This window comes from Drosophila navojoa, chromosome 2, assembly GCF_054131105.1.
Source record: "Drosophila navojoa isolate 15081-1374.11 chromosome 2, UAZ_NAV_1.0, whole genome shotgun sequence".
Lineage (NCBI taxonomy): Eukaryota > Metazoa > Arthropoda > Insecta > Diptera > Drosophilidae > Drosophila > Drosophila navojoa.
In genome coordinates, this window is record NC_142890.1 from 26,733,092 (window position 1) to 26,757,013 (window position 23,922).

At 34.8% G+C, this 23,922-nt stretch overlaps 2 protein-coding genes across 10 annotated transcripts in view; one reads left to right on the top strand and one right to left on the bottom strand.

Moving 5' to 3' along the window:
- Positions 1 to 23,922, top strand: part of LOC108653932 (uncharacterized) — a 36,260-nt gene that overhangs the window by 5,749 nt on the left and 6,589 nt on the right. For 5 of the 8 annotated variants that reach the window (XM_089259772.1, XM_089259774.1, XM_089259767.1 and 2 more), the window contains exons 3-12: positions 13,346 to 13,454; positions 13,597 to 13,727; positions 15,318 to 15,431; positions 17,893 to 18,163; positions 20,932 to 20,992; positions 21,261 to 21,501; positions 21,563 to 21,681; positions 21,735 to 21,922; positions 22,108 to 22,281; positions 23,395 to 23,538. In XM_089259772.1, coding sequence (XP_089115898.1) covers positions 13,346 to 13,454; positions 13,597 to 13,727; positions 15,318 to 15,431; positions 17,893 to 18,163; positions 20,932 to 20,992; positions 21,261 to 21,501; positions 21,563 to 21,681; positions 21,735 to 21,922; positions 22,108 to 22,281; positions 23,395 to 23,538 — 1,552 coding nt within the window. Of the gene's footprint in view, positions 1 to 13,345; positions 13,455 to 13,596; positions 13,728 to 15,317; positions 15,432 to 17,892; positions 19,231 to 20,931; positions 20,993 to 21,260; positions 21,502 to 21,562; positions 21,682 to 21,734; positions 21,923 to 22,107; positions 22,282 to 23,394; positions 23,539 to 23,922 lie in introns of those variants that run through there. The other 3 variants (XM_089259780.1, XM_089259777.1, XM_089259788.1) reach the window with 2 other exon arrangements.
- Positions 3,418 to 4,724, bottom strand: LOC108653988 (GTP-binding nuclear protein Ran). Of its 2 annotated transcripts, XM_018104976.3 has the most exons (3): positions 4,584 to 4,724; positions 3,883 to 4,336; positions 3,418 to 3,719 (listed from the first exon to the last, which is right to left on the bottom strand). In XM_018104976.3, exons 2-3 carry the CDS (start codon positions 4,312 to 4,314, stop codon positions 3,504 to 3,506), a joined length of 648 nt encoding a protein of 215 aa, XP_017960465.1. In that variant the 5' UTR covers positions 4,315 to 4,336; positions 4,584 to 4,724; the 3' UTR covers positions 3,418 to 3,503. The 2 variants fall into 2 exon arrangements, with proteins under 2 accessions (XP_017960465.1, XP_017960457.1); XM_018104968.3 differs by lacking the exon at positions 4,584 to 4,724 and having other exon boundaries at positions 3,883 to 4,418.

Consider the following 23,922-nt stretch of genomic DNA (forward strand, 5'->3'; position numbering starts at 1 on the left):
ACACACATACACACATACACAACTTTTTCCATTAACATGACGTTATTTTTTGCTCAGCTAATGGAAATTATAAGCAATTGACTTTTGCTACAGAAAAAAAATGGAAGAAAATTTAATTACTTTTTTAATTAAATTGGAGCCTTTAAAGAGCAGAGCAGAGAATATCGTCGTTAGCATGCCACATGTTCAGTGTCTGCATCTACTGGCGCACATTACGTAAAGTGAATCTGACGTGCCGCATCCGTCAGCATCCTGTCGCGTCCTGCTTCGTGCTGGCTTGCGTCCTGGCTAACGTCTAGCGTATTTCAATTTCAATTTTCTGCCTCTGAACTAATGCAATTATAATAATTTCCGCACGTAAGTGAATGGATTATAGAGCAGGTGTCCTCGCCCGCCCTCAACGTGGGCTCCTTTTGCCAGTTTGGCTGGCAACCAACCGGCTGCCTGCTGTCAGCGTTGATAGCAATTCTATGAGATATTTTCCAGTGCTGCAAAATGCTGCAATGTGGCAACCAAACGGTTTCTGGAAATAATTTGAGGTCTTTGAATGCGCTTGAAAGGATTCAAACGTAAGGCTTAAAGCTAAAAGCTAAAGTCAAGCAAACAATGATAAGTAGCTAAGTGAGAATTTGATACCGCTTGCCAGTGTTGTAAAGTAAGAAATGAAAAGAAATGTTATAAATACATTTTTGCTAAAAGATGAAACTTGTTTTGTTAATACTGCGTAGCTATTGCCAATTGTAGCTTTCGCATCCTAATTTCACGCTGTCAATATGCCAAATTTGGATTCGTTTTAGAAAAAGTTTGTTTATGGCATTCTAAATATTTGATAGTTTGGGACATATTACAAATCCATTAGGTTGCCTCCCCCCACTCCCCTCTGTCATTGCAACAATTGCAACATGTTTTATTTGATGGCAGTTGCCAAGTAAAAAATCTGCGAATATTACGTATACGCAAATAAGGTCATATATGCGAGCTACTCGCGCACAATGCCAAGCTTCCCCAAGCCCCCCATTTCCCATTTAGCTCCATCGCTCCGTTTGCCACTTAAATATTTTACGCTTTTGTATTGTTAAGCAAAAGTTCTTCTTTGCGCATGAAAAATGCAAACGCAGCAGGAAAAAGGTTATATAATTTTTCAAAGTGTATAATACGTGTGTGTGTGTGTGTGTGTGTGTGTTAGAAAAATACATAGGGTTACAATAGCTCGGCATGAACAGACACTTCAGAACGAAAAACGTTGAACATTTAACATTTCATTCGAGTTCTTTCCGTGTAAATGCCAGCGTAGAAAAATGGCTGCGGTTTTTTGTTTACCTAATACTTACAGCTTTTGTATGCTTAACTATATGTATTTAAAGGATTAGCTTAAAATATTTGTGGCAAATTTAATTTATCTTGCTTTTCATTTCAATTCATACTTGTATATTTTATTTATATTATATATTATTATATACAACATTTATTATTTAAATTTATTTATTTATTAAATTAAAAATAGAATGCTTATGATATGCGGCTTAACACTCGATTAGAACTTGATATAATTAAAAAATAACAATGTTATTTTTTATAGTAAATCCTTCAACTACGCGAAACCTTTACAAAGTATCAGATTATATACGTATGCTTAGCGTAAACTACTATTATGCTGCATCATTAACAAAAGAGTGCCCATTGTTTAAATTTCTTGTTCAGTTGTTGTAATTTGTCATTGCACTTTTGGCTATAATTTCATACGACTTTTGTTATTGTGGCGCACAATGCAGCATTGCGATTATTTGCAGCAGTTGTGCTTGGCCAGCGGCATCCACGAACTAGAGGTTTGTGCTTATATTCCATACCAACTAAATATATATATATATAGATATATATGTATATATATAAATTATATAGCTTAGTTCGTTGCCTGGCAATGGCAATTTGATACAAAGCAACAAAATAGAAATAGAAATAGATATAAAAGACGAAATAAGCGCACACAATAGACAATTATTTTGCTCAAGCATGGGTGTATATGTATGTATTATATATAGTTGTGTGCTCATTGTAGCTGTGCGGGAATATGTGCAACTGCACGGCTATTTGATGCTGCATTGTCTCAGTGGCATTCAACCGGAGTTCTCAATTGCCGCTATTGAAGGATTTACGTGTGGCTCAACGAGTTCAGCTCGGTTGAAGTGAGGCCAAAAGTCGCCGGATTAGGCAACACACAATGGAACACATAAGTATATGAGAGAGTACCCTGATAAGTTCGGCTAAGTGTATTGAAGTTGGGTAAAGTTGAAGTTGACTAAACGAAGATTGGGTTAACTTCAAATTGAACATCTGAACTTTGTGCATGTAAAATTTTACTTAGGTTATATATTGGGGTCGGCTATAATAGTTAGACTAATGTAATATTGGCTAAGGTTAGATAAGTCGAATTCTTTTTTTTTTTCAAAAACTAATCACGTCACAGCTGAGAATCGTTTCACTATTTATAATTTTAGAGAAGCTGCAATTTCTACCTTTCACCTGATAAATTTATTAATTTTTATTTTGTGGAATAAATTTCAATTAAATGAACGCTGAATAAACGCTTCCGATTGCGCATTTCCCGTACAGGAAAGCTTGAAAATTAATTTGAAGATATATATAAGATAAATAAGATGAAAAGTTTGTAGGTATTTAAAAAAAAAAAAAAAACAACGAAAATAAATTCCGAGAATTATTCAAAGGCTATTAAACAAGAGGTGTTGAGGTTAAATATTGCTGCCTGAAGAGCTTTAAGCATTCACTTCAAACAGTCATCTCAAATATACTCATATTATAAAAAGAAAACAGAAGAGACTTTTGAATGCATTAATATTAATATTCTTGAGATAACTTATATTTGTTAATGCACATAATAACGAAATTACATAAATTTTTTTTGAAGGTCATGACATTTGCTTTAAGTTTAGTGCAAGTTTGCGCTCGTCACAGCTGGGATTACAATTTGGCCATTAATCAAATAAGCTAATAGTATTATGGCCAAGCACATGCGATTTGTGCCCTAGCGAGCTACATGAATCGTTTGTCAAAGCCAAAAAAAGACCGAAAAAAAAACTTTGCTTCATATATATTTTATTTATGATTTGCTTTAAGCAAAAACTTTTTTCTTGCAAATAATGGTAAAAATGGCCCAAATACAAAGATGGTTTAACACAAGTCGAAGATGCTGACATATAAAATCCCAAAGACTGAGAAAAAGCAAGAGAGTGAGAGAGAGAAAGTTGGCTAGAATGACGCCATTTGCAAATTTGTTTGTCTCGCTCTCATTTTGCAGGCTTACGTCAATGGCTGTTATATAAGCCTACTAATTGGCCGCCATGTGAGACGTATACGGAATATAAGCAAAATTTTCGTAGTTAGATTTCGACGAAATATCGGTACGGTTTTCAGAAATTTAATTTCGTTTTCATTACTATAAATATAATTTATCAAACATACGGAATTTTTTTTGGCTCTGGCCTAGTCTATAGGTCATCATCATCGTCATCAGGAGGCAAATCGGTGGCCTGCTCCAGTTCGCGCTGCATTTTGAGCTGACAGCTCTTCGACATGTGAACCTCTGGTGGCTGTAGTGCAGGCATATTGATGAACCTCAGATGCGGATCACCAACCAATACGCGTGCCAACCAGCGGAAGGGTTTCTCAAAATTACGATTCGATTTGGCTGATATTGGAAAATACTGTAAATGGAATATAGAAACATAATACAGTTAGGTTTTAGGTTGGATTAGATTAGATTTTTCTAGGCTTAGATAAAATATAAAGCTTATTGATATATTAGATACTGAAACAATAATGTACAAATACGTGGTGTAATATATCTGCTTTCACAACTCGCCTCACCTGCATATTTTTTTTGCTATAAAAATCGGATGTTCTTGGCTTAACTTTGCAGTTTTTAATGTCGATTTTATTGCCACAGAGGGCAATCGGTATATGGCCACAGGTGCGAATCAAGTCCCGATACCAGCCGGGCACATTCTTATAGGTGGTGCGTGAGGTCACATCAAAGAAGATAAGGGCGCATTGGGCCTGAATATAGTAGCCTTCCCGCAGTCCACCGAATTTCTCCTGTCCGGCCGTATCCCAAACGTTAAAGCACAATGGGCCACGACTCGTATGAAATTTCAGTGGATGAACTTCTACGCCCATTGTGGCGAGGTAACGCTTTTCAAACTCTCCGGTTATGTGACGCTTGACGAACGTTGACTTTCCAGTGCCTCCATCACCCACTAAGACCAACTTGAATGTTGAAATCGTGTCACCTTGAGCCATTTCTCGCCAAGAGTGGAGCAAGCTTGTAAATGTATAAAATAAAACCAAGGGAAATTTATGAAAATACAAAATTTGTAAAAAATAAAATTTGAAAAAATGCTGCTATATAATCCTATTGCCAGGTATGGCTAATGTTAAATGATCTGAGAGTTCAGTCAACTGAATTGGGGAGTAAACCAGATTTTCCTTAGAAAAACTTTTCAAAATTTTAGAGGGGTTTTTGTTTATGTATTGCCATTATAGGATTCAACTCAGTAGAGTTTTATTACCATAAAGACAGTTATACCGAACAGAATTAAGAAGAGCATGTTGTGTTTTTTAAACTAAAATATTTATTTATTTATTTTTTTTTTTTTGTATTTTTTAGACAATCAGAAAGTTGTTTACGTTGGTTGGTATAAAATGAAAATGAAATCTAAATTTATGAATGGCATACTTTGATCAAATTTGGCAGAGATCAGTTATTCAGGGATACTTGAAATGCAAAATCTGAAAATTACAAACGTTGTTTATCGTTTGTGTTATCGATAATAAGGAAATGAAAAATTCATATTTTTGACAGGGTTTTGTAGATAACGAGATCTCTGCACTTAGACTGACGGACAAACAGTCCGATTGAAGTACTGACAGACAAATTGGCATAGCTATATACTTTTAACTCGATGACCTGATCAAGAATATATTTTTGATATAATCGTTTTGATATGATCGTTATGTCTATTTTATATAGCTCCACCAGATTATTATACAACGCATTTTCATTCTCAATTAATTTCGGATACGATAGGTGGAAATATACATATAGGGATTACCATATATTGGGTTACGCGAATAATTCCCAAGTGTGGCTATTATTTAACAATTTTCTTGAAGCAACACAAACGCGAGACAGTCTAAACATAGAACGTGCTATCGATCGTATAGTTGTCATCAAAGTGGTTATCCACATGGATGCACCAATCTCAGCAGACAAAGACTCACTCATTCACTCACAAACAATCCGAGTCACTCACACAAATGCAGCAAATGCACTCGAGCGGCAAATGAATGGAAATGAAACGCGTTTGCAGCACTCGACACCAAATGGTTTTCAAGGCCACAGCATAAAAGCATCGAATTTCATGATAATTGTTAAGATTCCAATCACATGCAACTGCTCGAATAATGTATCAACAGCTCGTAGTCATAGATATATGCACATACAAACTTCACATATATATGAATATGTATACACTGAGCTTGAGGTAGTTGATGGAAGTGACTATGACAGCCTTTCAACTTGGAAGCTTAGATGGAGAGCGGGAACTTCTGAGATTGAGTGATAGTAAATGAGAGGGGAGAGGACAACAAAATGCAATTAAGTGCATCTGGTTGTTGTTTATTGTTTCTGTTGTTGTTGCAGCGTAATTCAAGTTACATTTTGCGTTAAAATATGCACAAAGAATGTTTTATGGCTTGCGCCTGTTGTCTATGCAGAAGTTTTCCGAAGCTGTCTGGAATTTTCCACCGGAAGGAAGTGTTGCATAGTCTTTGTGTGTGTCAGTGTGGAAAAGTTATGCCGTCGTCTTCTGCTTAGGCATGATGTCGAAAACTATTGAGCTGAAACTTTTGCCACATGCAAACTTAATAACTTAAGTGGTTTTAAATTTCCAAATTATTTGTTTTGCCATCTCAGGGAAATAAATAAAACATAATATGAGTTTGACGACATGCTAACTAAATAAAAGTGGAAAATTAATTTAGGAAAAAGTAGAAATTTCATTTCATGCCTAATTGAATATAAGTTTATGTGCGCTCAGTAGACAGGGTCGAGGCGTATAGCAGTCAAATTCAATGTTATATATAAGTATTAGATTTTGCATGAGTTAAATTATTATTTTTATAAATCTGTTTCTCTTGAAGATGAATCGTACTTTGTTGTTTCTGAAAATATCTCACGAATAATTTGCATATTTTTTGTGAGCAAACCATTGAACCGTCACAGTGAAATGAGGCAAACCGTTGAGTGACAAATTCTGAACAGTAAAGTAAAATTATTTACGTGTATTTGAATTTTGCAAAAAGAAGAACCCAACTGAATGCACTTTGCATACGAAGAGCCTGACGTGGCTGGGTGTTAAAACAAAGCGTGCTGGGATCGCTGCGCAAAAGGAAAAAGTAGATGAAGAAAAAACGAACCCATTGCCGCTTGGTGTTGGTGAATGAACTCGGAAAGTGCAGAGGATATTATGCATACACCATACGGCGCTAGTCGCTCTCAGCTGTAGACGTTGCTTTGCCATTGGGTCTTTGCAATAAATCAGCCGTCAGCGGCAATGTCAACGCAAAGCCATCAAATCACAGTCGAGCAAAGCCGTAAGCCAAAAAGGATACAAATTGAATAGAGCAGGACGTTGGCTGACAGCTTGAGTGAAGTCGAGAGACCGGCCGGAGTTAGGGGCGTTGAGCTCATGTGCAATAAAAGCGTCTTAAAAGTTTAATGTCCCTCGATTTGCGGTCACACACAAATGAGTTTCGACTGGCTGACATGTGGAATGTGTGTCCTGTTTGTGTCCATTGACATTTTTCCTACTGCAAAAACTTGCGCAATTTACCTGTCGACAACTTTTACTTAACTCGTCGTCAATGATCAACTGGCTGCTTATATGTATTTATATTTGTTAAACATTTTTATGTATACAGAGTAGAGGCAAAATCAAAAACTCTTTAATATTATATATTACCATGGTCAACTCTTTGTTTGTTTTGCCGAACTTTCTGTTAATTTAATTTAATTTAACCCCATGAAAATTTCACATAATAAAAGCTACTTGCTTTATTAAATACCACAACAATAGCAATTTGATTGCATCTAATTTGACATTCTCTCAAATTATACCGTGGCTGCTGTTCGCTTCTTTCATGTTGCAATGTAATCCATATTTATGGACCCAGACAATATGGGCTTATTAGAGCCATAATAAGTGACGTCAGCGAATATTATATGCTCTTTCTGGCCAATAATGAGGAAAGATGCATTGAGTACACTAGTTAGAAAGGCATAACCTTACACGAATATGTAGATAGACTTAGACAGCTTTTCATAATTTACAATGAATACATTCCATAAAGAAGACTTTTCTGATCAATTTAATGAAATTTTACAATATTTATTGCATGAACAGCATTATTCTAACCATATAGATACATATTTTATTGTAATTTTAAATTAAATATATAATTATTAGCTAATTTAACAAGAAAAACGCGGACTACTAAGGCCATCGGCTTGCTTATCATGCTTTTGAATTTTATATTTACATATACTTACACATATATTTTTACATTTTTATTAAGATTTTTACGATTAATTTTTTTTTTTTTAATTAAATATACATTTTTAATCAAAAATATTATCAATTTAATTATTCTTTCTTCAGAAATTTTTAAAAATATTATTTTAGATAGTGTCATAATTATTTCATTAAATATTGTATTAATATGATTAGTAAAATATGTTTTTCTTAATATTTATATATATTTTATATTTTATTTATATTTGTTATATTACTTATGTACTTACTTCTGTTTACATCAGTAAAATATGTTTTTCTTATTATTTATAAAAAATGTTATATTTTATTTATATTTGTTATGTTACTTATGTATTTATTCTTAATTATTTTATTTTATTTCTTTTAAGATTTTAGTTAGTTTAATGTGTTAAAGTAGTAATCTAATTTTATTACTTTTATTCAAAAAGAATAATTTCACAATATGAATTGTGAAAATGAAGAGTTTCATATCAGACTACATTGCTATGATACCCGAATGCAGTGTGCTAATGCAAATGGGAGGCATTATTTAATTAAACGAAGTTGGCCCCACTGACCGACCGACCGACCCGACAATTCGCCCTGCTGCTAATGTGCATTGGTGCTGTTGCGCGTCCGCTGGCAGCCTCATTAAGGGACGACTCACAGACAACAACTGGGAAATATATTAGCGCTGCTTTGGACGTGCAAGGAGGGCAGCCCAGTTACAAGTCAATCTGCTTGTGAACGAGGGTATGAGGGGCGTGGCTCGTTGCTGTCAGCTTAAAACCGAGCACTTAAATTTAGGCAAACGAATTGCACTGAAGATGGGAAAAATGAACAGAGGAGCCTAGAATTCCGACAAGGCTGGGGTCATGTTGAGTGAATTAATTGCTGGTGCAGGCAACAAACAGACATAGACACACACAACCACACAGAGAAAAACACATATGCAAATACACAGACACACACGTAGTCTGATTGTATTGCGCGGTTAGTTGAGCAATCGAGCAAACTAAACCGCAGCAGCGGCCCAGAGGCACGCATACTGCATGCCACATGCCAGACAGCATGGCAGCCCCATGTGGAGAATGTCAAGAGGGGTCGGGCGTGAAGGGTCTGAGGCGTTTGCCAGATGTTTGTGTTTGGTATGGTTTGGTTTTTGGTCTGTGCCAGTGGAAACCATAAAAGCACCTATCCTCTGTCACCTGCCATTTCGTCGTCTGCACCAGACAAAATGGTGTCAAATGACAAAATGCAACGTGAAATAAAAAAGAAAAATGGACAAAAAATTGAAAATGAAAATGGAAAAGGGGAAAACCCTGCACACGTGGGCTGCATGATCAGTTGTGTAGTGCGAATATTTATTTGAATTCGAATATAATTTTTATGAGAAACTCGACAAAAAAAGCGAAATATTCGAAGGATTTAATTGTGATTAAATAGTATTTGATTGATTACGATTTGATTGGGAGATTTTCGCAATTATTGGAAGCAAAAATACAAGCAAATAGGGGAATAATATAAATTTATCGTATTTTATGGGCAATAATTTTCATTTGGTTATTGGAAAAAATACAGGCAAAAATTAATAAAAAAAAAAATACTTTTAAAATATTACAAAATATATTGACTGACACTTCTTTATTTTAATATTTCAAATAAATTTCTAGAAGATAAACAAAAATACCGACAAATTAATGCAATATTGCCCAACAACTTACAACATTTATTAAATATATAGAAAACAAATATTAAAATACTTTAGGCTTGCTATGAATTTGAAAGGATTTATTCTTAATTGTTTTTGTCTCTTAACTAAAACGTTTCAACTTCACTGTATACGCACAAGCACTCATTTTTATTCGGTCTTATGATAACTCAGAAACTTATCGTGCAATCCAGAACAAAAGAAACCCCTTTTGGAGAATGAAATTTTATGCGCTTGTTTGTGCTTGATTTTCCTTGCACTTCACGCAATTTAAAGGACCTCAGGCAGGCTGGCTGCCAGACGATAACTGCGAGGTGTCCTGCGTTCGCATAAAACCAAAAGGTCCCTTTGGGTAGATTAAACACGTACACGATATTGTCTATATGTATATATATACACACACTTTGTATGTATGTATACATAGTTTGCGGTTTTGGTTATCTAACACGTGTAGCTTAGTGCAATTGTTGTCGGGGGACTATGGCGCAGTGTAAGCTGACGCCTGCAAGTATGCTATGAAAATTATTGCACCGGATACTCGCCATCATAGCACAGCTATCCCATGTATAAATATGTATAGCGATAAACAACTTACATCGATAAATTGTGCAGCTCATGTACTTTTATTTCTTGTAAGTTTGACATTTTAGAGGGCCATGAAGTATTGTCCTGCCTATTAAAATGTTAAATGGCCAATAACAAATTAGAATGATTTTTGAGGGAAGCACTTAAGAATAGTGAGGGCTGTGTAGCTATTAGAGTTGAGTATCTTCGTTTAATAGATATATTATATATTTATACTTTTAGTTGCTGCGAATTGCACTGAGGCTGAGGCTTTATTTAATAAAGGGCTTATGTAGGTCGAACTTCGCTTAGAATTTCGTTTTTGAATTGTGTTGTAAGCTCAACTATATGATAGAGTACATTTTTACATGTCCTTTCCATTACTTCTCTTCTTTGGTATTTATTTTAGTGCCTGTCTTTTTTAGTTAAATTTTATATCTCAAGGCTTCATTAACATTTAGTCGAAACTGTTCAAAATTTTCATGCATGTAAGTCTGTCGTAATTGCATTCAGAATTCAATTAACTATCTTAATGTGTAATCACATATGTATGCAACCATTAAGCCTACTCAATCATTGTCAACTTCACGTTGAGCGCAGGTTTAATGAAATTAATTACAAAGTTTAATCAATAAGAGCGAGCTCTAACGGCGCCCGTCAACAGGCTTATCAGGATTTTAATGTCAATGCGCTCGCAGAAAGGACAATTGCCCAGCCGAGCAGAAACTTTAATATTCAATTGAATTGAATTTATTCAGTTTCAATTTTCGCTTGTGGAACAGCTGGAAAACTGTGTTTAACCGCAATTGGGAAAAAACAAATTTTATTCCGCGGCCTAAAATAGCAACGGTAAAGCCCGCTGAAAATTACATTTTAAATAAGCTTTTGGCGCACCGCAAAAGTGAAATGTTTTCAAATATTTATGCAATAATAAAGAAAAACACGTTTTGCATTTTGAGGCTGCAATCAATTGAGCGCAACGCACATAAATCAGTTGGCAAATTTATGCGCTGCCTGCCGCAGGTTTCCCTCATCCTTGACATGATAAATGGCTGCAGCATGGAAAAAGAATGAAAAGTATGTGTTTTAAGCAGGGGCAGCTGTTGCTGCCACGTGCCAACGCGCCAACGCGCTGCAGCACACCCGCTGCCAATTCGAATGACAAAGGTGGCTTAAGGGCAGCTCGCATACACTCGCACACCTTCAATTAATCGATTAAAGTGTTCATCCTCTCCATAATGCATGAGTTGCGGCAGTTCTACAAAAATGCTTGGCTATGGGTTGGCTGGGCTTTTATACCGATACCCGCACAACTCCCATGAGGTTGGCTGGGAAACGCTTTGAAAATTGTTTGTTAAAGTTATTTATTGTCTGACGAATTGATTTTTAATGAACTTTTTAATGGCAGTCGATTGGGTGGCCAGACTGGAATATATGTCAAGCGCCTGTCTAGACGGCTTTAAAGGGCCTGGCTGCCAATTAGGTTAATTGGCTGGGTGTTATGTGCTCATTAAATAAGGTTTCAAACTGCATATTGGATCAGACTAATAGGTGTGGCTGTACACATGGTATCCATGAATTCATATCTGAAAATCAGTTGTGGTTAGAATAGGGAATGTGAAATTTAAGATATGGCGGGGGCTTGCTTTTAAAGTGAATATCCTGTTCATAATTCATAACTATTTAGAGTTAGGCTTACCATATATACCTAGGTCTGTTCTAGAATAGCTCTACATATGTTTTTAAATATGTTTTTAACTATTAAAAGTGCTTTTAAATGATGTTCACTTTCAATAAGAAGTTTATTTTTATTCACTTTTGATAGGAATTTATTTTTATTAACTCCTAAGAAGTTGTATACCTATTATTATCAACTATTTAATTAATTTCAACACATTTTGTATGTAAGCCTAAGCATATATAAATATCTAAAATAATCGTTTTATAAAGCAAGAATATGAGATGTATTTAGGAAACTAGTCATTATCCATTTTGTATATTATAATTTAATGCGCTTATAAATTGAGTTAATTTTAAATCTGTTTGCCAAATTGATTGAGTGGCTTTTTGGGCAATCATTTGGAATGCCACGATTAGCTGTTAAGCGCCGAGACCTACTTAAAAATTAAAATTAAACAATGGCAGGACCCCGGCTGGGTCCTGCATGAATAATGCCTCACAGATGTCTTTGGCTTTGCGTGCCGAGTGGTAATTATTTGTACTGTGCCACAGAAGTGGAACGCTCTACGAACGTCAAGAAGCAATGCGCACTCCATAAGCAACTGGCAACACAGATAGCTAGGAACAGCGCTTGGCCAAGTTAGTTCCGAAAACAAAAGCAAAAAACGAAATTGACGCCATAATTAACTCCACAAACTGTCCAACTAACCGACTGACAGTCTCGCTAACTGTCCGTCTGTCTGTTTGTCTGCCATTTCCAACTGTTGTCGGGTTTAACACAATTTACAGCTAGTTTGTAATCGAAAATGTCCTTAGACCTCGCTGCAGTTGCTGTGCCTCAATCGATACGAAGCGTACGAGCGCCTTTTGTCTTTGTCGTAGCCATAAAGCGCTACTCCTGACTGTACAAATTGGCTATGGAGCTATGGATTTTCCACTAGCAAGTTCTTCCTCGCAACTTTGCTGTCTCTTCTTCTAGTGGCAATTATCAAATGTTTGCAGCAGCAGTTGAAGAAGGACATGCCCTAACGATTGCCATTGCTGCATTGCAAATGCGACAACCACATTTTGGCCAAGCGCCCGAACTGCTAGCCAAAACTGGCCAATTGCGTTGCATGACGCTATATATACATATGAGTACATATACATATATACATATGTATGCATATATTACACATTTCATTTAATTGTTTCGTTGATGGCGCTTGTACATACAAATAGATAAATTTTTGCTGATGTTGTTTTGTGGGCGTTGCGTTTGCCTAATTGTTTTATTTAGCATAAAACAGTGGAAAAATCATGATATTTTAATAGTCTGTGAAAATGAGCATTTAATATTTTAAATTTAAATTGTTTTCTATGGAATTGTCATGAATTGAAATGAGGCAGAGATAACTTCATATGCATTTAGTAATGCCTAATTAAATTTGTTTGTTAGTTTTTAGTAAACAAGCAAAATATAATTGGGTAAATAAAATAATTATCAGATAATAAATAGAATTAATAATAATAATTTAATTATATCATAAATAGATATTCTCTATTATATTCTTAAAAGCTATTGAGTTTCTGGGTTTTATATATTATATAATGGATATGTAATATGGAGTGTGTACATATATATTTAATTATGTTGTATGGTTCTAGGTAGTTATTATGTAGGTACTATTAAATAAATAAATGATTATTTTTAAGCCAAAAGTGTTAGACTATTTATGTATTTCATTGAAGACTCAGTTCCGACCCGCACTTATTGATTGCATTTTCTTTTCTTATTTACCAGCAGCTCCACTCGGAGTATAGGAGCACTTATCGTTGGCATGAATTTACGGGCAATTCGAGGCCGGAGGTTGTGCGCCGGGCGCCAGCTCCAAATCCAAGTCAATTTGTTGGTGCGTATCAAGCAAATCCTAATCTATGCAGCCGAACAGCTTTGTCCACTTATCTGGCTTTGTCATGGCAACGTATTGATGCCAATATATTATCTATTCTAACCATTTGTCATTGTGTGTGTCGCCTCTTCTACCCAAATAGGTCCAACAAATGAGCCACCATTGCCACGTCGGAAAAAATGCCCCGAATTAGCATATAAATCGCACGAGTTTATTATAGGATCCGAATATACAGACGCACGTCGGGATGCCAGTGCACACCGTTCGGCGAGGGTAAGTACCTCATATAAATGTATACAAGTATATATATATATGCATGTATGTATATGTATACATATATATTACAATGTGTACAACTCACCTTTGATTTGACCTTGCTCGATGCGCGATGCTAGCACAAATATTGCGAACAGTTGTCTGGTGTCAGATGTTGCCTCAATAAATTTACCTTAGGGGTCTCAAGCGTAGGATTTTAATCAACATTTATTATTGATTAAACTAAAGAGAAATATTAAAGAATTGTGCAGTAAAATCAGCAAAAGAAGTATTGTATAGTATAAGAAAAAACTACTCAGAAATATCAGCTGATTCAGCAAAATTTGTACACTTGGGCATCAAAAAATCCATTTTCATATGCTATGAAAAATCTTCCGAAAATGTATATTTTATAAAAAGAATCCTTGTGTTCATTTCTCACTTTTACAAATCTTATAAGCTTGTATTTATTTTTATTTGTTTGAAATGCAGTCACGTTCTGTATGTGTATTTAATGTTCACATATGAGCTGTTGAGAAATGGCTGAATAAAATAAAATTAAATTAAATAAAGTCCAAGTGGTTATGCGCACATTTGTGGGCTCTTGGAAAATTGAGGAGCTGCCATCGTATAAATTCATCAGCTGTTGAAACTTCAAGTAGGGCCTACGAGCAAAAAGTACAGTGTAGGATACAATTATGTGTACATAAAAATGTAAGAGTTTTATGTTCCTTAACATGTTTAGCAGCATAATAGCTTCCAGCAAAAATATATTTAACTAGCAGTAGTCTGCTATGAACTCATAAAAAATATATATAAAGTTAGTCAATCAGCATTAGTTCCTCTGTATTATTAATTGACAAAGAATTTCATTTTATTATGCAATTATTGAAGATCACATTAGTTATTTAGAGTACATCGTGGCATTCCCAAAAAGTGAAACAACCTATCTTAATCTATATCCCATTTTTAAAGTGCATAGAGTCTTAAAGTCAGCAGCACCCATTAGGTACACTCTCGCGGGACTTCTTTATTAATACATTTTTTATTAATGCATAATGCGCATTTGATAAAGGGTCTATGTAAAAATATTATATGTGCGCAGGTTGACTTTTGCTTAGTTTGACATTGAGGTTAATTCGTTTATGCAGATATACGTGCATATATGTATGTATGTATGTATGTATCTTTGTGTGTGTTTGGGTGTGCATTTGTGGCCAAAAGCCATACTCAGTGGTTTCTAATGTCACATAAAAAGGCACAAATGTGGCTTGGTGGTTGTGCGGTCGGTCGCACTGCCAATGCTAATTAAAAATGCGCACATGTTGCACACAAGGACACACTCTACTATATATATATACGCACATACACATGCATGTTTATTTGATTATGTATGTACGTGAGTGTGTGTGTCTTTTTATTACACACCCTGGCAATACATAATTAATTGGGTTTCATTTGGGTGCCAGGCTCTGCTGCTGTTCTGCTACCTGATCATGTGCGTCAGCATGTCGTATGCGTAATATTAATGAACTACTAATTAACTTGTGTGTGTGTGTGCCCCTTTCCTCTCCCTCTCTCTCGTGCTCTCTTTCTTTATATTTGCAGTCGGAGGAGCGTGGCACACCCTCGCGCCGCAGCAAATCGGAAGGACCACCCGTAGTGCCCAATGGCCGCGCCTATCCCATTGCATCGGAGATCGATGGAACTGCAACTAAACAGGTACACAATTGTTAATTGAATGCTGTAGCTAATATGATACGCATATAATGATGATCGATCAATATTATATACCTTATATACGTATTGATATTTCCAAATGTTCCTATGTGTGCCTGCCGATAATATACTCGTATATGTTATCCCTTACTTATGTTGTGCATGTTTCTTGCAATTTGGGGTTGATATCCAATGACTATTGTTTAGAATAACGGAAATTATAGCATATGTTATCGATTATTTCAAATTACATCAAAAAACAAATGTCCAATTAGATAGTAGAAAGTTGAAAAAGAAGAACATTTAATTTACCCTTTTTATACAAATCGTAGTTCGCAAAGCGAAATATGATATTCAGTCGCTCTAATAACAATAATAGTAATAATAATAATAATAATAATAAAAGAAAAGTGTTCGTCCGATCGCGAACGAATTCGTTGAAGAACCGATGCAATCGGGTTTTTCTGAGTCAGTAAAACTTATAGAGGGTCGAAAGTTATTCGCGAGCATGGTTTAATTCCTTGCGTTTTTATGACCTTTAGAAAGCTGTAAAAAGGCATGAAATTTTAAAATCAATTTAATTTTTTTAAGATGCAAATTTTATAGAATTTATTTATAACAATATATATATAATGTTACGTTGAAGTCAACAAGCTTCAGCAAAGTTAAGGATTCTACAAAATTTAAAATTTTTTCCAAAATGTAAACGTGTCACTCAAGCTCAATTTGAGCAGCACCGATATGCTTGACTTAAGTTTTTCAGCTAATGTCATTGGGTATCAAATGAATATTCCAGATTTAATCTTTCTCTGATAATCAACTAAGTCTACATGAATTCCAACAATCCCGACTAAAAGCGCTTTTTAAATTTTGCAATGCATGTGCATGTAGCACATATTTGGCTTATGGCTACTTATATACTACACAAAGACATATACAAGTATGTGATATATACGTATCCACTGCGATAAGCTGCAATGGCAACGCCCTATCTCAATTGCGACACGTTCGCAAAGTTGTCAGGCGACAAAATTGCTAACCAGCATGATTTTATGCCTTGTCATGGCGCCACTAGCTAGAAAAGAAAGCAAAATATACGAGTATGAAAAGGAACTGTCGCCAATACCGATCCGAGATAGGGTGCGATTCAATGGTCCAATGGACCAGCCACTGGAACCGAGCGCCCAGCGACGCGCAACAATTTCTATTAGTATTTTTTCACAGTCGCTGTCTATCGTGATATACCAGCCCCACCTCAAGCCCATTTTCCTGCTGGGCCTTCACATATTTCCTATTATAGACAAGTTCTATTAGGTGTGTGTGTGTGTGTGTGTGTGTGTGTGTGTGTGTGTGTGTGTGTATAACACATGTCGTTACATTTGTAACTTGTTTCTGTCTCGCCAATGCAGATATAGGAAACTGATGTAGTAACAGGCAACACTCACTCACATCTCTCTCTGTGTGTGTTAGCCATTAAGTTGACGGCCACAGCGTCAGTTAGTCAACCAGGCAGAGAGACAGACAGTCGCACAGATAGACACACATACACTCGACCTGAATGTAAATTTTTAATCTGCAAAACTCTTCAACATTTGCATAAGTTGCCTTTACTGTTGTTTATCGATTTTTATTTTTCCGCCATATAAATACTTCTATGTATCCTTGATAAATGTTTCGTATATTATATTTAAGTATGTGTCATTTATGTTCTGGGATTTCTTGTGCATGGGGCTTTACTTTATATGCTCATAATTAAGTACATAAAAGATTTCATTTATAGTTTAAACTTTAAATTTGATTTGTTCAGATTAACAGCCCTCCTAACTTTTCCAAGCGCCTCATGGTTTTGATGCCAAATGTTTTATTATCAATAAATAGTCACGGGATATTGAACATCAGGTTATGTTGAATGTGCCTTGTAAAAGTTATGGGACCGAAGAATATAAGCATAGTTTTTTGAATAATTATTAATATTTAATAACAGTTCATTAAAATAAGCAAATAAGTCAAAGTATTTTTGTTTATTTTGTAAGCATATATATATATATATATATTTGTATAAATTTGGAATCATTAAGTATAACTATTGAAGAGTTCAAATCAATTAGCATTTAATATCAAAATTTACAAATTATACTTGTACTTTGTGTATTTTTCTCTTTCTCTTCCTCTCTTCTCTCTTGCTCCAACTAACATGCTCTCTTTCTTTGTATTTTTCTCAATGTTAACTGTGCTGTGATCGTTCCATAACTGAACATAACTAAACCGATTAATGCTAACACTAATACTAATACTAATGCTAATGCTAATAATAATTGAATTGAATTGAACACTCAATGCGTCAATGCGATTGCTTTCTCTCTTTCTCTTTCTTTTTCTCTTTCTCTCCCTCATTCTCGTTTGTCTTCCTCATTTGTTTGTTTGGTCTTCTCGTCTCTTGTGATTCTGCTCTTCTCTTTCGCAGGCGGGTGAGTCAAATGGCCTATTCAAAAAGACCATCACAAAATTGAGCACTGAGTATCGCCTGCAATTCGTTTGGCCCAATGACCGACGCATTAAGGGCAAAGATTCGACGACGGCGGCCCGAGCCGCGGCCGGCGATTATCCAAGAAAGTCAATATCATTGGGGGCGATCCGATCGGGTCAACAGCCACAACACACACATCAATATCAAACGATAGGTGCCAACGGCATGCCAACGGTGCATAAAAAACGTACAACAAATCAGAAAGAAGGTGCGACAGCAATATGTCGTCGCTAAGCATTTACATACTTATACTATACAATACATATTTATATCTATATATATTACCTATTAGAGCATAGTTTCTTTCAATATCTCGTATATGTATCTACTTACTAAAAACAACAAATTAACCAATCGAGCGTACTAAAACGAATAATTTTTACATTTGATTTGATTATTACTAATTTTCAACAATGAAAAAAATTGAGAACAAACTAAATTTAAAACTAACTTTTACCAGAAAGTAATTGCTGAGTGCTCATTTAAAGTGTTCTTTATATATATAGTAAATTCATTTCTTTGTTTTTAAAGATAAAAAAGACGAAACAAAAATACATTTACTTAAATATCCTTAAATTTACAAAAAAAAAGAAGCAAAAAAACTATTTACAATTACTTCATGCCTAATATTTCGATGCGTTGACTAGTGTTGGTAAATTACATGTAGCTCAAACATTAATCTTTACAACACTGCCAAAAAAAGAAAAATGCTATAAATTCGCAAACAATTTTGATTACAACAAACAAATATCAAACGATTTTCATGTTTTTTATGTATACGTCGTCGTACATTTTTGTTTTTCATCCAAACAGATCAAATATTACTAGTTGTATATCGTTTGTACGTATATATATATATATATCGTATATATGTATATATATATACGTAAGTCGAACACTTAGGCTTAAGTCACCCTTCAAAATAAACCTCTTTTAAGTACAAATATTTTTATTAATTTTAGTCAACAATTGTTTTTAGGTACACACGAATCTTTCTGTTTTTTACATTTTTTAAAGGCATATTTTTGTTTAACGCTTTTGACATTAATAATTATATGTTTTCAAGCAGTTAGCGATCTCTACTATTTTTCTCTCTCTTTGGAAGTCTCAATATCTATTTCTATATAGAACGAAATTATACTAAATTCTTTTCCAAAAGAAAAAAAATAAACAAACACTCACACAAGAATATCTTTATAGCAAAATAAATAAAAAAAGTAAAGCTGACGTAAGTGTTGAACTAAATTCATTTATATTAGTTCTAAAAAAATAAAATACATCAATTACATGGTAAACTACCTGACATATTCATTTATGATGCAAAGCCGTAAAATTCCATTGATCGATACTTAATTTAACGAAAACGAAACTGAAACTGAAACCCGAACTGCCTTGGCTTACCCAAATTACACTATAAAAACCGGAACCGTTCCTGTGCCGCACGTATCAATGCAATTTTACGATTATGATAGCTAAGTATAGTCGGAGCATGCTGTCGCAGGTTGTGTGTTATCTCATTCGTTAAATATATCCTTTTATTGATTTACTGTCAGTTTTTCAGTTGTATAAAGCGTAGGAGTTCATTTGCCTTTAGTTGAGTTGCATGTGAGAAACGACAAAATGAAATTAGCATTATGCATTATATATCATATTCATTATATCAGCATTAATCGTACATTTCAAGAGGTGTATTTCGAGACTAGCAGCTAGCTGAAGAGGATTAATTGTCTATCAAGTTCTTCAGTACTTTGAGAGCAGACCTGAACTGTCTTTAATATATTTCTTTTGATTTTAATTTAATTAGTTTTTGTTTTCAACGAATTAATGCAAATAGAAAAGCATAAATGTTAAATATAGACAGAGCTATATTATAAAAACATTGAAATTTCTTAAAACTCTTATATATATATTTTATTTTCATTTCATATGTGTATATCAAAATTAAAATTAATTTATCAAAATAAAATACAGACACATTTCACATAACTAAAATTTACAGTCAAAAAGCCAAGTGGCTAGGTAAGACAATGGAAAACGTAAGCCAAAATCGAATTGTATATTCATATAACAACAATTTTACATACTCTATATAGACACCTTATAAATATATATATATACATATATATAAGTATCATTTGCAAATAATGATCAAGTGGCTTCCATTGCAAAGCTTTTAAGTCTTGCCTTTATACCTTGAGCTTGAAGAGCTTTTTAGTGCAGCCTGAAAATCGATTGGCCGTAGTGCTTCAAGAAAAACAACAAAACAAAAACCAAAAACTTTTATATAAACATAAATTAAAAAATAAAAAAAAAAAAACATTTAAATATACAATATATACACACTGCGCTGCATTAAACTCGAAATGTTTATATTTTTGTATGTATATTAAAAACAAAATTGGTTCGAATTTCGTTCTATATTCCAAAAAGTGACCCCAAGGCCCCACATAAAGCAAACACGCTTCGAAACATGCAAGCCAATTGTGTACAAACTTTAATTTTCCTATTTTCATTCAAACACAAGCTTAGCAAAACATATGAAAATTTTTGTATTTATTTATTATCTTCATTTTGTTTTTATTTATTGAGAACTCTGAAATTTGTGCCAGTTTAGCCAGAATCACGACTAACCACTACTAAAAACACTCACAACCCACCGTACCACCACGAACCCAGCGCCTTTCGGCTCATTTGATTTGCTGTACAAAACTCACCTAAAATCTCAGTTCGAATCGTTTTTCTTTCAATTCTTAGCCAGACACTTTTGCAAATATTTATTAAGATTTTATTTTTCGGTTTTCCTTCAAGTATACCTATGTCCTTTAGTTAACACTTGAAGCTAATTAAAACTCCTACATGTTTATTTTATTAATCTCTATGTTAATGACAAAAGAAAGAAAAAAAAAATTACAACTGCATTGCTTTTTGTTTTAGATGGTACAGAGTTGTTGAAATCTTTTATCTGTGTGCTTTCAGCTAAACTGCATGAGCTGGAGCCTTTGGTTAGCGATACGGATGATAGAAAAACACACGAGAAGTATGATAACAATTTAATAAGCTTTCATTTCTCAATCTCTCAATATCAATATCTCGCATCTGCTCATGAGCTTGTACCATACCAGTGATGCCATCAACCAAATCTGTAACATCCAAGGCCAAGACATCATAGACCCACCCACATATATCCATCCAAGCAACAAATAACCCTGCTGCAAAACGTGTCGCACTTGCCACTAACATTCATCTGAATATTATTGTTATTTTCTATCACATACTCTGATTGCCAATGTGTTTTCCACACACAGACAAGTGAATTTTGTGGAGCGCAAAATTGCAACACGTCCGTTCTCGCAAACAATCGATCAGGAGCGTCTCAATCACTTCATTACGAAAAGGGAGAACTTCGGCTTCGCCGATGCCAAGGAGGACAGCAAACAGGGCCAGTTGGTGGTCATGAATGGCAGTGGACCGACGGAGTCGAAAGCGAATTTGGATTTGTGGTTCAAGGATATGGTTGAGCTGCGCAAGAAGGCCGGCGAATATAAGGTGAGTGCCCCTATGTGAATTCCTTGTTGAATTTATATCTAAGACATCTCTGGCTCCACAGTGTCGCGGCTGGGGCATAGAGATCGATCCCGAGTTGTATAAGAAGCAACGGGATCTCTGGGATCAGGTTTCCAAGCGCAGCTCACTATCAGCACTGTCCTTAGCATCCACTGTGCATAGGTGAGTTGATATCAAATTCATTTAAATTAGTCTCTAACTAATTGAATTTGCAGACCTATCACCAAGGAGGAGAAGGAGCAGGAGAATAATAAAAAATCAACGCCATTGCAAAAGCCGACACAGCCACTAAAGCCACGAGTTCCTGGCCAAGCCTATTTGATTGATAATAAGGATGAAATTTCTGCACTGCCAGCACGATTTAGCAATATACGCCATCACTTGGAGCGCACCACGGGTCCGGGTAAGCATGCGAAGAAAGTTTAAGCGAATTCATTCAAGGAAATTGGCAAAATAAAGGCAGAGGACTGAGTTCTTTAAAGTACTTCTTGGACTCGACTCTTTATCCATCGATATATATATATATATATATTGAGTTCGTACTTTCAGCCGCAATTCTCTAATTCAATTTGACATTCATTTTAGCAGATGTTGAAGAGGGAGCCTTGTTGCCTTCACCCACGCGGGAGAAACTGATGCCAGCTATGACCAAACGTGAGTCAGAATCTCAACGCGGCAGTCCCAAGAAGACGGCTCTCTCGCGTCACGGTTCGCCGCAGAAGGGCAGCCCCCAAAAGGGCAGCCCCAAGAAGGTCCTCAAAAGTGAGTAGTTGCCAATTTATTTATTACGTACACTAGCTATAATTCTGACTGACTGTAGCAAAAGGTCTACACAACAACAACACTTTAATAGCAAATTTATTTCTAAGCAAACAAATTTGATACATAGCTAACTACACAAAGCACTTTTAGGTATCCACCAATATGATACAGGTCTCAATTGTACACGCCCAAAACAATAAGCATACGCCCGTTAAAATTTTTTTTCGTTTCCTTTACTTATTCTTTAAATAAATAGTTTGCTTTAATGCTTAAAAAAGTGTTTGATTTGCTTTTATCTCAAACAACTTCCCGTTGGATATTTTTGTTTGCCAACGAATTTTCAATCTACTCTTGAAGTGCACTAAACAAACGTTTTGATTGATGGGACTTGTGCACAATATTTGATTTGAAAGTAGCTTGCTTTAAAAGCAAGTTTTCATTTGTTTATTGCGATGTTTATTTTGATAAAAATATATGTTTTTTTTTTGTATAGAATGTCTGTACATACTATTTATATACATATACATTTGACTGAGGTAATTTTTTTGAAGAGCAAATACATTTTAAGAAAAAGAGAAACTTAATATATATACGTTTCTATTGAGATCTTCGGTAATTACAAATATAAAAGAAAATGAATGCGATAAGGGAACTGCAGAGCTTAAGTTAAAAATCAACAATTTTTTATTTATTTAGAAAATACAGATACCAGATAGGAAAAGCTAGAATATGAGCTTTAATAAGATAAATGTATTTGACAATACTACGCTATTACATTTATCTCTATCACCGTTTTCCTGTATATATGTATATTACCTGAATTGGAGTCTCAATGTGCTGGGATATATCCATATATATAGATATATATGTGTGATAATGTATAGCTAGGATGAATTAGTAAACATAATTTGTAGTGCCATGTACTGAACTTTTCACCAACTATGTAGTAGATATTTCACACTCACCCTCATTACTTAAGCAAACTGTTTCAATGCCAAATTAAACAACTGATACTTTTGTCATCGAAACAAATCGAAAAAAAAAAAAAACAATAAAAACAAACGTATCAATACCAAATACCACATCTCTTCATCTTCGTTTTGCGTGGTTCAGCACGCTCGCAATCTGTGGGTCCTGGCGCGGTCCACGCTGAGAATGAGTCACCCAAGCGTCAGATACGCTCGGCGAGTCAGGCGCCAACGAACCGTAAAAAGGTACCGACTGCATCGGCTGGAACTGAACGTAAGCCACGCCCATGTAAGTAGCCAAACGGAGCGCAGATCCATCCCAAACTGAAAATTTTGATTTAAAAAAAAAAAAAAAAATGAAAACAAAAAATATATATATATACTCCAATACGCACGCACAGTTCTGTTGCGTGCGTTCGTTCATTGCCTTGTGTTAAATCTTGAGTTGATTTTTGTTTTTAAATTAATTTATTCCTTAGTTGCATATACTATCTATATACATACATATATATGTATATATATATAATTGGTTAAGATTAGAATTGTTTAGATTTTGTTGATTAGTTTCATTTGCAATTAATTTAACTATAGTTTTAGTATTTAATGACACACCGCAAGTTTGTACGTTCATTTCAAAACATACTTCAACTGGATATTTACATAGTTAAGTGTC